We start from the raw sequence: 16,585 nt of genomic DNA, 5'->3' as shown, positions 1-16,585 counted from the left end.
TTTCTTTCTTTCTTTCTTTCTTTCTTTCTTTCTTTCTTTCTTTCTTTTGTTTCTGAGATGGAGTTTCACTCTTGTTGCCCAGGCTGGAGTGTGAGATCTCAGCTCACTGCAACCTTTGCCTCCCAGGTTCAAGCGATTTTCCTGCCTCAGTCTTCCGAGTAGCTGGGATTACAGGTGTCCACCACAATGCTCGGCTAATTTTTTGTACTTTTAGTAGGGACGAGGTTTCACCATGTTGGCCAGGCTGGTCTTGAGCTCCTGACGCCAGGTGATACGCCTGCCTTGGCCTCCCAAAGTGCTGGGATTACAGGCGTGAGCCACTATGCCTGGCCCTGGACTTTTTTTTTTTTTAAGAGACAGGATTTTGCTATGTTGCTCAGGCTGGCCTTGAACTCCTGGGCTCAAGAGACCCTCCTGCCTCAGCCTTCGGAATAGCTGAGATTACAGACACATACCATCGTGTCTGACTTGATTGGACGTTTGTTGTACAAGAGGTATACCCCCGTGATGACACAGATATAGTTGGTGGCCTGAGGGATGTGTATATTTGGTTTTCTGTTCTATACTGCCAAATGGGGTAAGAACCAGTGAAATGCAAGCTACATAGAGTAGGCCTGAACCACTTCTCCAAGATAAGCTGTCCAAATTCCAAGAATACTAGCCCCTGGCAACTCCACATTCTCTCTCACTGTAAAAGTGTAAAAGGTTGGGTTACTCCCCAGCCTGTCGAACTTGCGCCTGATTGCCTTGTGAGATAGCATGTCCCTAATCCAAAAGGAAACCTAGCCTGGAGCTTGGATCCAGTTAATCTTCCTCCACATTGCTGCAAACAGGCAGTTTAGTTTTCTTATTACTCACACAGAGAGCAGAGACAGATTTTCATGATTCTTCAGGACTCTATTCTCTCTGCTTTAATAGCCAAAAGCTAAAGCCAAATGAACTTGTTCACAGAGAACAACAAGCAATTTTATCTGGTCCTTATTATTCTTGCTGTAACTACAATTGTGTTATTCTGACTGACAGATTCCCAGAAGAGATTCAGTGAAAATACCCTTGATCAAATTCACAAAGGAACAGCATGTTTCAAGTGGGCGTGTCTGGCTAGAATCTCCCTGAACAGTTCAGTAACAGCACATCAAAAGACTGTTGAATTCTTATTTCCCGTCCAAAAAATAACAAAGCCAATCTGAAATCTGGAAGTGTTCTGAGGGCAGATGGTATTAGCCTAGTAGTAAACATATTTTTGGCTGCTTTTTTTCTTTTTTTCCCCATGGTAACTATGTTTAATGTGCTGAGAGAAAGCCGTTTGTTTACAGAATCTTATTATAGAGCAGAAATATACTTGTTCCAGAGAAGAAGAGTTTAAATGGTTCCAAGTCAAATAATGCTAACAGGTGTCACCTCACCAATCCAGGACTTAAAATGAGTTATTATAAATAGGAGTAACACATATTTTTTTTGGCCCTTTTTCCCATCTATTATGCAAGACTCCATACCACTATAATGTTCCTCCTGATTATTTCCAGCAACTTCGGGGGTGGCTCACGTGGGCTCATGAACAAGTACTGTCAGCTATCACATACGGCCTGTCATTTTCTTGCTCTTGAGCTCTGGCTCTTCTCTGCTGCTGTCTGCTGCTGATGTCTGCAGAGATTAATATAAACGGCAGGTGAGTAATTATTGGACAGTCTTGCTGCTTCTGCCAGGCTCTGTGACACTTCCATTGAAGGACGTTACACCACTGGTTCTGTGGATAGGCTGAGGTCTGCGAGATGACACTTGCAGGGAGAATCTCTCTCTCCCTTTCAGTGCTACATGCTGTTGAGGTTAGTTGTTAAAGAGTTAAGAGTTATGGAGTTTTTCCCATAGTCCTCTCCCCTCCCAGGTCAGGCTCTAGAGAAGTAGAACGGGCAGAATGTCAGTGTGGCGGCTATAGGAATGCACCTCTCAGAACTGACTGCACCATAATGGAGGTGGGCCCAGCTGCTGTGCTCTGAAATTACAATCATGTTTACACGGAGGCCAGCTTCCCACAGGCTGCTCCCAGTCAATAACTGAGCATGGGAGGAACACTAAGGCTGACTTATCCCTGGGAGACACGGAGCACCTGTAACAGGAGATTTTGATTCGAGGTTTCCTGATGGCCCTGTCGGACTTTCCCTAGCACTGCCATCTAAGATGCTGCCGCCCAGTCTTCTTGTCCCCTTGCCCTCTCTCCTCTTGGGGTCAGATCTGGATTGCTGTTTGATGACTAGCTCAGTTTCCCCACTCCCTCCTATTTGCTCTCAGAGTCATTTCCCTTAATATGTTTTTCTTTTGCTCACTTAGTGTCATCTTGGCATCTGCTTCTCACGGGACTGAACTAACACAGGGAAGGTGTGTTCCCTGCTATGGAAGCATAGTCTGTTCTCCCTGTTGCTAACCCTTGTGTACCTTTTTTTTTTTTTTGAGATGGAGTCTGTCACCCAGGCTGGAGTGCAATGGTGCCACCTTGGTTCACTACAACCTCTGCCTTCCGGGTTCAAGTGATTCTCCTGCCTCAGCGTCCCAAGTAGCTAGGACTACAGGTGTGCACCACCGCGCCTGGCAGATTTTTTTTTTTTTTTTTTGTATTTTTAGTAGAGATGGGGTTTCACCACATTGACCAGGCTGGTCTTGAACTCCTGACCTTAGATGATCTGCCCGCCTTGGCCTCCCAAAGTGCTGGGATTATAAGTATGAGCCACCACGCCTGGCCCCACGTGTATCTTCTTGATTCAATTCCCTTCAGAGGAGTTTCTCCTTGGAGGCTTTGAGGTCCATGTATGAGTAGCTTTGATGTTGACCTTGACTTCCCCGTTGACGTTTGCCATGCTCAGACACATGTGGACATCAGCAGGGATGTGAAGTGATGGGGGCTCAGCCTCCATCACTCAAAATGCATCATTCAAAATGCATCAATGCTATGCGTTTTGGAGCGTCTACTCTGCTTCTTCACTGGTTCGGGGCACAGCTAGAGAAACGAAAGAAATACAAGCAATTGTGCCTTTGAAGTTTAAATTCAGTTAGTGAGACAAAAATCACAGTTGTCACAAGTGGGTAATGACACAGGTAATAATCATTTATATTTTCAACGAGGATTTATTGTTCACCTGCCAGGATTCAATGTGTAACCAAAAGCTAAATTTTATGGCATTCTTTTTTAGGTGCGATAGAGTATTGCAGAGGTCTCTGCATGGGGGAAAAGTAGTCTCCTGATGGAGAGAAACAAACAAACAAAGAGACTTTTAATTTCTCTTGCTTTGCACCTCATATTTTACGTATTTATTTATTTATTTTTGAAATAGAGTCTTGCTCTATCCCCCAGGCTGGAGTGCAGTGGTGCAGTCTTGGCTCACTGCAACCTCCACCTCCCAGGTTCAAGCGATTCTCACGCTTCAGCCTCCTGAGTAGCTGGGATCACAGGCATCTGCCACTATGCCCGGCTAATTTTCGTATTTTGAGTAGAGATGGGGTTTCACCATGTTGGCTAGACTGGTCTCAAACTCTTGATCTCAAGTGATCCACCCACCTCAGCCTCCCAAAGTGCTGGGATTACCGGTGTGAGCCACTGCACCTGGCCTCATATTTTAAAATGTTTATTAGTTTGCTGCATAGTAAATTAGTATAGTAGCACCTGCACATAATCTATTAAAAATACCTAAGTTTTCTGTCAGTGATCACGGTAAAATTTTTTATCAATAAAGTGCACAATCAAAAGGAGGTGGAGGCTCCTGGGCTAGAGGATGCTTTCATGGTTGTGCCGAACGCACTATCATGTAGTGGTTAGAGCTCAGGGCTAGGTCCAAAAGTTTTAAATCTCAGTTCTGTCACTTATACACTCTTTGACTTATCAAGGTACAGCCTCTCTGGGCCGGAGTTTTCTCCTCCATGGAATAGGAATGTTGTACCCACCTCACAGGATTGCTGAAGGAATTAAATATGGTGATTCATGTTTAGTAAGTGCTAGTTGATGTTGTTGTGGTTATTATTATTATTATTTTGCCTTAGTAGCTTTTTTCTCTTTTTGAGGCTCAACTCTAGTCTTCTAGTTGATCATTCATGAGTCTGCTTCATCTTCGGTACCACTCTCTATGCTTTGTAAGAAGTTGCTCTGATTTCTTTTCATCTGAGGAGAAACAGATCTCTCCCACCCAGGGACTCCTATTGTCTTTCCTGATGTCATTCTGATGCCATCTCTCTCACACTGTCTTGTATTCTAATATTTTTGCCCCTTTCTTTTTGTTTTATTTTATTTTTTTTGAGACGGAGTGTCGCTCTGTCACTCAGGCTGGAGTGCACTGGTACAATCTCAGCTCACTGAAACCTCTGCCTCCCAGGTTTAAGCAATTCTCCTGCCTCAGCCCTCTGAGTAGCTGGGACTATAGGCGCATGCCACCACGCCTGGCTAATTTTTGTTTTAGTAGAGATGGGATTTCACCATGCTGGCCAGGCTAGTCTTGAACTCCTGACCTCAAGTGATCCAGCCGTCTTGGCCTCTCAAAGTGCTGGGATTACAAGCACGAGTCACCGCGGCTGGCCACCCCTTTTAAAAAAAAAATAATTTTATTGTAAATTGACAATTGATGGTTGTAGATATTTATAAGGTACTAAATGTGGAATAATTAAATCAAGCTAATTAACATATCCATTACATCAAATACCATTTTTCATGGTGAGAACATTTGAATTTACTGTTAGTGGTTTTGAAACATACAATACACCGTTATTAACTATATTCACCATCCTGCGCAATAGACCTAAAATATATTTATTCTTCCTGAGACCTTGTATCCTTTGACCATCATCTCCCCATTCGCCCCTTTCCCCAGTCTCTGTAACCACCATTCTACTCTGCTTCTATGAGTTTGATTGTTCCAGATTCCACATATAAGTAAGAACATGCAGTATTTGTCGTGTCTGGCTTATTTCCCTTAGCAGCATGTTCTCTAATATTTTCCTTCTTTTTAAAGGCTGAATAGTATTCCATTGTGTATATTGATGACACTTTCTTTATCCATTCATCTGTTGATGGACACAGGTTAATTCCATAACTGGGCTACTATGAATAGTGTCTACTTTTCTTAATCTTCTTCTTTTGGGGGGCAGTAGCCCTACTCTGTGTCATTATTATTTCCTGTGTGACTAGAACAATGCTGTGTATTTAGTACTGTTTACTTGATACCAGTTGAACAATTGCAGAAGTAATGGCAAAGCTGATGACTTGGCCTTCTGCTGTGCATCCCCTCTGCTCTGTAGTGGAGGGGCAGCATCTGAGGGACAGGGCAGCATCTGGGGGACACACAGGTGGCAGGAGAGAGAGAGAGTCAAGAAAGTCAAGCTTGTTTCAACTCCATGCACTCCATTGACTGTCTGGGCTAAAGTCAGTCCTTATATTAGTGAATGTTTCACAGAATTTTTAGATGAAGTGACACTCAACCCATTCTCCTTTGGTCATAAATGAAAAGAGAAGCTTTGTACTTGTCTAAGAGAAAGGAGTTCCTCCTTGTCGTTTATTTATTTACTTTTAATGATTAGGATTGAAAAAACCCCAAACAACTAGCATCGTTTAACTTATGACCCCGCAGGCTCTGTGCTTGTTTTTACACACATTGGTGTAGTATCAAATCTTAGTGATGGAAAGGAACAAGTTGATTTCACTTACATTATCAATTGGCTCTTGACCACAAATCTTTGAGGGATATTAGTATTACCATATTATAGATGGGGACACTGAGGCCCAGAAAGGATAAATCATTTTCTTAATTACTCAGTAAGTGGAAAATTTAGAATGTGAACACAGGCTTTCGTCACTTCAAGGTCCATTTGCTTTCCACTTTCCCACAGGTGGCTTGGGCTAAAGTGTTTGATTTAGCAGTATTGTGTCGACCTGCCAGTGGCCACTTAAGCTTCTTCATGACTTTCGCATGGGCTTTCCCTGTGACCAGAAGGGCAGGGCTTAGATGATGATTGTGGCAATAGTGACATGGAGAAAACTTCAGGAAGTAGGGTTTTCTTTTCTCTCTGGGCATGCGCTCACTCATGTGTTTGGGAAAGTGAGGGAGAATAGCAGAAAGCTGCTGCTGTCTTTCTCCCCAGCTCCATGACTAGCTGGATGTGGAGATGGCAAAGTGAGAAGGCCACTGAGACGATCATGCTCGATACTGCGATGTGCTAAGAGCTTATCGCCTTCATCAAGGCCTTGCTGACTTCTCCCATCATGTTGCAGACTTGTAGAATTCTAGGACTGACATAGGTCTTCACTTTTCAGTTCTCAGAGTAAAAAGGTGGGTTGAAGAGGGGAGTACATGAAACGAGCTAGTTTAGCAACTAATCAATCAGGCACAAGAGCTCAGCACTGATTCTCAAAGGATGCCATTTTTACACCTGAGAATGTATATGGTGATGGTGGAGGGGAGATAAATATCAATTCGAGATTCAGTGCCAGTGTCAATGTGAATGTTGTTTTCTTAACGTTTTTGGCCATTGGCTAAGTTCTAGATTAATAGGCAGAGAAATAATGTCAAAGTTTATTTAGATTGTCGTGCTGCCAATGGGCAGAGAAGTATCTTGAAAGAAAGTTGATATGAAATGAATGCTGCTAAGTCACGGGAATTGCTCTCAGGAAGGAAAGTATTTGCAGAGTTAAGTAATGTTAATTGCAAGGGATCAATTTGCTTTGGTACTGAGATCTGAAATGTTGCCATTCTCAACTTCTTAAATGAGAAACAATAATATTGATTTTTAAAAAAATAATTGTTGATTTTATTTTTATTTTATTTTGGTTCCTTGCAGGAAACAAGATTTTTATTTTTTATTTTTTATTTTTATTTTTAGCAGACCTGCAGATCCTGAGGGTTAAACCCTCCTTATGCCTTTGAATAGTTGTCAGGTGATTTGGGGCAGCTTGCACGTGTTTCTGGAGAGGGTAAGGCTAAACTAGTGACAACTACATTCCAAGTGTAATCCCAATCTCTTGACATCACGGAAGAAACCACTAATTTTCAGAAGCTTCTCAAGTCTGGGAATTTGTCAATGCACTGGGCACAGTTGTCCTTTGTGCAGCATTAGACATGCTTAAATGAGGCAAACCGGATGGACCCATCGATTCGGTCAAATAAGAAGTAGAATTTTTCTTCTAAGTTACTTTGAAATTGACCAGTTCAACGAAATGACAGCACTGGAGAGCTGTTTTGGTGATATGTTAACATTTCTCTTTTGTATTTAACATTTTAAATATTGTAGAGCTAATTCATAATCTGACATGTACAAAATAAATGCTCATCCCATAAACCTAATACCAACACATGATATACTACAAATAATTTGATTACAAATGAATTAAGAAAAAAGTTTTCAAGTTTCAGATTCTTTTACCAAAAATATCCTGGGAATTGGAGATTGTGCCTATGCAGCCTCAAACAGATGAATAAAAAGTAATGTGGGCCGGGCGCAGTGACTCACACCTATAATCCTAGCACTTTGGGAGGCTTAGACGGTTGGATCACCTGAGGTCAGGAGTTCACAGCCAGCCTGGCCAACATGGTGAAGCCCCGTCTCTACTGAAAATACAAAAATTAGCCAGGCATAGTGGTGCATGCCTGCAATCCCAGCTACTCAGGAGGCTGAGGTAGGAGAATTGCTCGAACCGGGGAGGCGGAGGTTGCAGTGAGCTGAGATCGCGCCACTGCACTCCAGCCTGGGTGACAAGAGCGAAACTCCATCTCAAAAAAAAAAAAGTAATGTAAAGTTTTTTTTTGTTGTTTCCCTTTGGGTGATGAGATTAAAAGTAATTTAAAAATTTTAAATACTTGAATATATTTTCACATGTCCTACAATAAATACACAGCTTTTTAATTCAACAAAAAATAATTTTGAGTGGTTACAAAAAGAGACAGGTGTGGCTTGGTAACTAGGAAAACATTCCCAGCCTGGCAAACAATCTGGTGAGAGCTTGGAGGCAGAAGACAGCACTCTGACTATATTCAAGGAGTTTGCCAGATGGCAACAGATAACTGCCAATGTTCGATTGCACTATAATTATTATACACTCTCTGTCACTTCAGCAAGCTCTTTTTTCACAAGACAAGTGGCGACAGAATGTTGTATTAAGATTACCCATCGCTAAGCTTATGTTAAAATGAGGAAACGAAATGGAAAGTCTTGTTTTGGTAATGTCTCTGGGGTATGAGGAATGGACGGAAAGGCACATTTCTGTATGGGCACAACTACATAGAGAATTTCGTTTGTTTATGCCGTTTGGGAATGCATTATTTTGATTGACCCTAACTGGGAATTCGGAGGGGGAGATTTCCTCTATTATCTATAAAGGATCTGCTGAGCAAACACAGTTGCTAGGGTCATGTTTAAAGTACTTAACTGATCTGCTTTCAAGTCTAATTAAACACTTCAGGGGCTCCAAACATGTGACATGTTGGTTACAAACTCATCTTAGTGGAATTTTAGTCAATGTTTGTATTAGAAAGTTATATAATACTTGTCTTTCATTCAGATACATTCTATAATTCACATTTTCCACTAATTTTACCCAGTTCCCCTTCCACCCCCAATCTATCCAAATAACTGAGTTGAACTATGTGAGTTTACTGCTCTATTAATTTATTGACAGAGATATACAAACCATGACTTCCTCGGCTGTTTCAGATGAAACTGTAGATCCACGTGTAAACTTGCAACGCACAGCTTAGCTGGAAAGTTATATGGAGCAGGTGACTGAGGGGATAGCTTTCACTGCTTGGACTAAAGTCAGTTTTGAAAGAGCTAAAGATGCCTATTGAATTCTGGAGTGTGTGTGTGTGTGTGTGTGTGTGTGTGTGTGTGTATGGCTGTGCATGTGTGTGGGTGTAAAGCAGCAAACTCTTCACATTTCAAATAACTAAAGATATGGGTGGTAAAATGAAGTCACATTTTTATACCTCACATGCTGACTAGGGAGAGCAGTCAAATGCAGCATCAATTAGTTAAAATTAGTCTATCATTCTTGGTTTATGATGTTTTAAAGACATGTTAAAGATATTCATAAGATGTAAAAGATACATTTAAAACCCACATCAATTGCACTAAAAGTCAACTGGAAACAGAAGGTTTTTAAATCCTGGTAGTGGCAAATTGGCAGCCAAAGGAACAGAGTCTTAGTCAATATATTCCCATGTCCCACTGAACACAAATAGCCTCGAACCTTCGGAGGGTGTTCTTTTGAGATGTTTCATCAGTGACATCACAGTGATTGCCAGCTTCCACGGACTACTTTAGGCACTGCCCAGAGTCCAGGAGTCCAGGCAGCCTGGGAGGGGAGAAGGAGTTGGAGCTGAAGTTGGAGACAGCGAGGAGAAACCTGCTATAGCCAGGGTGTGTCTTTGATCCTCTTCAGGTAACTGCAGGATTTTTATGCTTAGCATACGGTGTGTGTGTGTGTACAAGCTGCAAATGAGAAAGGCAGAGGAATGTTTACATTTCTTAATGAAATAGGCAATGCCCCTTGTATACAGCATGCCTTAAGGTATAAAGTGAATACTACTGCTTTCTGTTTTCCTTTTCTTTCTCCTAAGGGTATGCATTTTCTCCCTTCCTGGTAAAAAAAAAAAAAAAAAAAAAAAAAAAAATTTTGTATTATGGAAGAAGGTCTGTTTGCTATCTTCTCTAAGTCTCCATTCAAAGAAAACCAATGTCAAACTTCCTGTACAATTTATTCAGAGCTTTTTTGGGTTTTAGTTCATCCACTTGCAATCACTGGATCATATGGCATGACCTTGACTTCAGGGAATGTTTAAAATGAAACCCAAAGTGTCTTTATGGGTTAACAGCAGAAAAATGGAATTTGGCTGATCTGAATTTCTGCCTAACTGGTTCATGTATAAATGTGTGTGAAAGGAATGTTCACACCACACCTTACCGTTAGTATATGTGTTGATTGAATTGAATTCACTAGAAACTCTCACCTTAACTCTTTATGTTTTATTCTTCTAAAATCACATAAAACAATAAATACTTAAGGTCACCATTGAAGTGCAAGAAGTAGTAAGAAGTAAATCCCAAGAAAGAAAGAAGTGTGATGGGTAGCCTGCTAATTCAGAGATGACTGAAAAAAAAAATGTAAAGAGTGCATAAACGTATACAGTTTAAACAGTAACTAAAAGGCAACACTTCTATAATTATCATCCAGGTCAAGAAACAGACCATTGCCAGCACCCAGAAGCCCATTCCTGACCAACCCCCATTCTGCCCTTCTGCCTCAGATGTTGGGATCCTCTTGTCCCTGTTATTCTTTATAGTTTGACCATCTACGCCTCCATTCCTAAACAATATGATTAACCTCCTTATTTTTGACTTCATATAAATGAAGTCATATTCTATGTTTCTTTTGTAAATTCTTCTTTCACCCAACAGTTATATTTGTGAGATCTACCCATTTTGTGTGTAGCTACAGTTCATACGTTTTCTTTGCTTTATAAAATTCAAATGTATGAATATACCACAATTTATCATCCATTCTGCTGTTGATAAACATTTGAGTTGTTTCCAGTTTGGAGTTATTGTGATAATATTGCTGTGAACCTCTTTGTTTATGTAACCTGGCACACACGTCCTTGAATGTCTTAAGGTAGAAGTGAAATGCTAGATATTAGAGAACGAACATTTTCACCATTAATTCTAAGAAAGCCAAATTGTTTTCCAAAGTGGTAGAAAATTTATGCTAACTTGGTTTAGCCAGGCCAGTTAATTGCAGTGATAATTCAATTGTGTCATAACTCCTAGGAAGTGACCACAATTCTAGTAACTAGTTCCAGTCTGCTAATTCTAGCTTTGCCTCTAACTTGTTATCTGTCATTACACAAACATCTTAATCTCCTCTCTCTAAAAGTCAGTTTCTCAGCTGCAATCTTGAGAAAGATAAAAACTGCAGTAACACTTGCCTGCGTTGTTGTGAAGGTAACACGAACAGAGCTGTGGAACAGCTTTCAATAGTATTTTTCTCATTTTCTGAGTATATCCTGTTGGATCACTATCCATGATTCTTGTGACTTAACAGCTTAATTTAATAGGCAGATTTGGTGGTACCGTTGTTTTGCTCTCCTTGAATGGAATTGTTTTGATCATTATAAGCCAGGCTTCATATTTTCTGCATTTCTTGAGAACTTACCCAAATAAATGGACATTTGGACTAGGGTTTTATTTCATTGATAAGTCTATAAGAAAGAGTCTGTCTTCATTTCTCATTCCTTTGCCTCCAGGCACCTTGGTAAGACTCATTACCTTTCTGTTCTCCTCTGCTCTTTTGTACATTCTCATAAATCCTTTTTCCTTGATCTGTTCATTTTCTTCTGTTTACTTTCTCCTCCAAGCAAATCTTTGTAAAGATTTTCCATTTTTTCCCCTTTTTATTTTCTTGGAGAGACAGGGTCTTGCTATGTTATCCAGGCTGGTCTTGAACTCCTAGGCTCGAGTGATCCTCCCACTCATTATTAGACCTGCCTGAATAATGTGCAAGCCTCCCAAAGTGCTCATTAGAGGCATGAGCCACCATGCCCAGCCATTTGTGATGGTTTTCATTGGCAATTTACTATTTCCTTCATGCTGAGGCCTAAAAGATGGATAACAATTAAAAGGGAGATGAAACATAAATCTGTCATCATTTGGCTATAAATTTGCTGGTTGGCACCATCTGATTTGAACTTGTATTTTTTTTTTGAGACAGGGTCTCATTATGTTGCCTAGGCTGGTCTTAAACTCTTAGGCTCAAGGAATCCTCCCACCTCAGCTTCCCAAGTAGCTAGGACTACGGGTACCCACTGCCATGCCTGGCTGAACCTGTATGTTATGCCAGTTATACAATATGAAAAATGATTATTCAGTTGGCATTTATGCAATTAATAATTTGGTCCATTGATAATATAATCAATACAGTAATTATAATTAATAATTCAGTCATGTTAGGTAGTTTAAAAATACCACTCTGACCAAAAGCTTGCTAACAACCCTTTCAGCCTCTTGAACTCTCACCTTTAGCAAACAAACAAAACATCTTTTCTCCCTAAACTTTCACTCTACAGTAGACTTTGGCCCTAAATATCTAAGATATAAATATCTAATTATCTGAAATACATAAATCTTTAATTTCATTTGGACTGCCTGAATAATGTGCAATTTCAACTATCTCACTGAAGACAATAATTTGATGACTTCATTGCATATGTTCTCAAAGTATGATTTCCTGTATGGACAATCTGTACATACTATGAAGATACCATCCCTGCTCTTTGAAATGTTTACAATCTAGGCACATCCTGGACCTGACTAAAAATAGCTGGCACAAGCCCTTGTTGAAACAGAAGTACCCATGAAGTTAACACTTGCTCTTTGGGCTGAATGCCTGTTATGCGAGGGGCTTTTGGTTGATCCCAGTAGGCTGTGTGCCCAATGCAAGACTTGTCAGAGGCCATGCAGCTGTTGAAAGTACTTTCTGCTTTCCGTAGAGTTAGATGAAGACCTACAGCAGTCTGAGGCCTGAAAGATTATGGCATCCCACTTACCTACGTAATTCAAAGCAAGAACAATACTAAACCATAAAGTTTTTCTGTTTTGGTATCCCTGCTTATTGATACTCTTAAGAAAAGTATACACATGCATATGCACACACACATAAACACACACAGAAGTTGGAGAAAGAAAAATGTAATATTTCACATTTTATGAAAAGCACCAATACAATCATCACAAGAAAAAAATCAGGACAAAAATGGTGGTCTTTATGACATTAGACAGAAAAATCAGGCTGTCTGTAATCATTAGGGCTCTTCAGAGAAACATAACTAATTGAATGTGTTGTGTTGAGGGGATTGGTGTCTGTTTTTAAGGAACTGGCTTGTGCGATTGCAGAGACTGGCAAGTCCAAAATCTGCAGGGTGGGCTGGTGGGCTGGTGGGCTGGTAGGCTGGAGACTCAGGGAAGTCTCCAGTCCAAAGACAGTCAGGAGGCTACATGTCTCAGATCAAGGTGTTGGCACAGTTGGTTTCTTTTGAGTCCTTTCTTAGGCTTGTAAATGCCCATCTTCTCCTTGTGTTTTCACATGGTCTTCCCCTCTGTTTGTGTCTGTGTCCTAATCTCTTCTGATAAAGACACTAGTCATATTGGATTATGACCTATCTTAATTACCTCATTTTAACTTATTTACCTCTTAAAAGACCCTATCTCCAAGCACAGTTGCATTCTGAGATACTGTGGGCTACGGCTTTGACATGTAGATTTTTGGGGGACACAATTTAGCCCATCACACTCTCCTTTTCCACAACACTTCTGTTTCCTTTGAGGAAAGGGCGAGCATTGTTATACAGGAATGCTCATTAATCTCCTTGTGTTTTCTTTGTTATGTTTTATTAGGAGGTGAGGACAAGCCAGAGGTTCTTGGTGTGCCCTCAGAAGTCTGCCTGAAGTTCTCACCAAGCCGCTGGGAAAATGGGGATAAACACCCGGGAGCTGTTTCTCAACTTCACTATTGTCTTGATTACGGTTATTCTTATGTGGCTCCTTGTGAGGTCCTATCAGTACTGAGAGGCCATGCCATGGTCCTGGGATTGACTGAGATGCTCTGGAGCTGCCTGCTCTATGCCCTGAGACCCCACTGCTGTCATTGTCATGGGATGCCGTTCTCCACCCGAGGGCACCTGTGACCTGCACTCACAATGTCTGCTATGGCGTAGTGCTAGGATTGATTATGTGTTCTCTAAAGATGCTGCTCCCAAGGGCTGCCAAGTGTTTGCCAGTGAACGTTAGATTTATTCCCCAGCTCTTAACTGAAAATATGTTAGACAAGCCACAAAGTTAAAATTAAACTGTATTCATGATGATGTAGGATTGTTACAAGCCCCTGATCTGTCTCACCACACATCCCTTCAACCCACATGGTCTGCAACCAAACTCTAATTCAACCTGCCAGAAGGAATGTTAGAGCAAGTCTTTGTCAGCCCTTACAGCTATCATGTGAATAAAGTTAAGTCAACTTCAAAAACAACTTCTAGAATTTATTTTAGCTTCCATGTGTGATAGAGCATTTGACCCTTGGCTGGGATTGGAATGACAAGTGCTACCGTATTTCTAGCATTTGAGGTAAGCCAAGATGCTCCAACTGCTGAAGATTTGAAACCAAGTCAACACACTGTGTCATATTTCAAGTAATTCCATTGGTTCAGCGCTCCTCAAACTTTTCCCCTAAACTAGTCTCAAGGGCAGAGGCAGAATAAATCCATTCCACTACGGGGTCTGAAGCATAGCCTGAATTGCCAGCTAAAAGTGCAACATTTCTTTGAAGTCTTGTGTTTTATCTTTAGAATCCACGAGAAATGTATTTTCTACCTTATAATATCTTCATGTTTGTTTTCATATAAATATTTAAAATTATTTACACTAAGTAACACAAGAACATGAGTCATGTACCTAAGAGTAGCATATTCTATTTTGGTTATTGTTATTACACAAATGGAGCTAGTCTTTAATCAGCTACAGTTCTAAAAGGAGGAAAATAGAGAATGCAAACTTATATGTTTATAAAAGACATATAAAATAGACGTTCCTTAAACATGTTGCCAGAACACCCCGTGTTAGACAGACCAAATCCACTATTTGTGCCAATGCTGAGGTAACCACGGAGAAAGGGAATGTTGTTAAACCTCATCTTACAAAGCTGCCTTCGTGAAGGCGTTTCTTGCCAAGAATTTGACCTGTCATTGAGGCATTGCCTACATGGCATTATAGTTCTTAACCCTGGCTACATTCAAAGAAAGTCAATTATCCCAGGGGCGATTTTTCAAAATACTGAGGCTGGGTCCTTCTCAGACCAATTAAATAAAAATCCCAGGGGATAGAGTCCAATTATCTATCTTCTAAAAATATTTTCTAGATGATTACATTGTGTAGCCAGAGTTGAGAATCTACTGATACCAACCCTTGCTTCTCAAAATTCAATGTGATTGTGAATTACTGGGAAGACTCATTTAAATGCAGATTCTAATTCCATTCTGATTCTGATACTGATTCAGTCTGGGGTGGGGCCCGAGAGCCTACATTTTGGACAAGATCCTAAGTGAGGCCGGTGCTGCCCTTCCAGACTGCCACCCTTGGATTAACATATTAGAATCGCTTGGAGGACCTTTAGCAAAACCATGCAAGCTTGGGCCCAATTCCTAGTTGTTTCTAATTTTTCAGCCTTGGGGGAACCTGAGTGTTATTCTTTTTTGGAAGAACTCCAGGTGACTCTAATGTGCAGTCAGGATTAAGAATCTTCAAATAGCAAAAGAAAAAAATGTTATATTTTGAGAGGTTCCTCTCCAAATTGGGAAATAGCAGTGTATAGTCCTCAGTGCCTTGTTCCTAATTTCAGTTAAACTCCACATATGGATGTGCAACTGCTAATGATTTAGTAGGCAGCACATGTACTCATAGACTGGTGGCCCTAGGGCCCTTAGTAGATGGTTAGCGGTCTTTCCCCTATTTGCAGAAAACCTACTGTTTGTGTATGTGTTTGAGAAAGTGCGTGTGTGTGTGTTGGGGAGAGCCACAACATTCCCTTCAGATGTTGGACCATCTGGCCTCTCACTGAAGTCTGAGTGATGGTGCCAACACTGACAACAGGTACCATTTATTGAGTCTACCATATATGAAACCCTGTTCTGGGCACTTTCCATAACTCACGCCATTTAGCAGATTTGGGAACTGAGGATCAGAGACTTCACTAAATAGATTTAAGTGGGGAAGCCGCAATGAGAAAAGGATCATGTTAACCTCTATGCGGAACTGTGTACACATCATGCTTTGTTATAGATCTCCAAACCATTGGATTATGGTTTAGGTTTTACCCTCACATTCTTTAGCATTCTAAAATATCAGCCTGTTTAGATCAAGGTAACAATTGCAGTTCTCTGTGTCATTTCTTTTTGCTTGTTAATCCTCACTCCTTTCTTTCTCTAACTTCCTGTGACTGAATCTACTGAGAAGGCCCATTTTTAGACCACACTGTGAGCAACCTTTGCAGGGATAGGACATCTGTTAACAACTTCAGTGGTGGGGCTAGGAGTTATGTAATGTCTTTCACATTCAGGAGTCCTAGTTATGGCTAAATCCCAGTCTGACTCATAAATCTCCTTTATGTACAACCTTCCCTATGACCTCAAGTACTCTGACTCATCACAGAACTCTGTGTCCCTCAATGTAGGTCCCATTCACTGAAATGCTGCCTGATTATCCCAAACAAGATGCTACTTCTCCTCTAGAACCAGAGCACTGAATCCTAGTTAATAACTGAAGTTCCAGCTCATAGACTTGATCCTACTCTGGCTTTTTTCTCTTGTGTTCATTCATTCATTCAACAAGTACTTATTATGCAACTAAGTGTTGGACGTTTACTAGACATTGGAGATAAAATGGCGAGACAGCCAAGCCCCATTCTCATGGAGCATACCATTTAGTGGGGGAGACAGATACGTAAATAGGTAGTTATAATGGTGTGAAAAGTTCTTTGATGAGATAAGGATAAGGTGCTGTTGGAGGAGATTCC

General features: G+C 40.8%; 1 protein-coding gene across 2 annotated transcripts; it reads left to right on the top strand.

Annotated features, from left to right (window-relative positions):
- Positions 1-9,315: 9,315 nt before the first annotated feature.
- SLN (sarcolipin) lies at positions 9,316-14,044 on the top strand. Of its 2 annotated transcripts, none has more exons than XM_023208021.2 (2): positions 9,316-9,409; positions 13,417-14,044. In XM_023208021.2, the coding sequence occupies exon 2, from the start codon at positions 13,492-13,494 to the stop codon at positions 13,585-13,587; it is 96 nt and encodes a 31-aa protein (XP_023063789.1). In that variant the 5' UTR covers positions 9,316-9,409; positions 13,417-13,491; the 3' UTR covers positions 13,588-14,044. The 2 variants fall into 2 exon arrangements, with proteins under 2 accessions (XP_023063789.1, XP_023063790.1); XM_023208022.1 differs by having other exon boundaries at positions 9,360-9,387; positions 13,417-13,664.
- The last annotated feature ends 2,541 nt before the right edge of the window (positions 14,045-16,585 follow it).

This window comes from Piliocolobus tephrosceles, chromosome 13 (assembly GCF_002776525.5).
Source record: "Piliocolobus tephrosceles isolate RC106 chromosome 13, ASM277652v3, whole genome shotgun sequence".
NCBI lineage: Eukaryota > Metazoa > Chordata > Mammalia > Primates > Cercopithecidae > Piliocolobus > Piliocolobus tephrosceles.
Note: the sequence above shows the minus strand (reverse complement) of the source record. Positions and strands in the feature narration are given on the sequence as shown.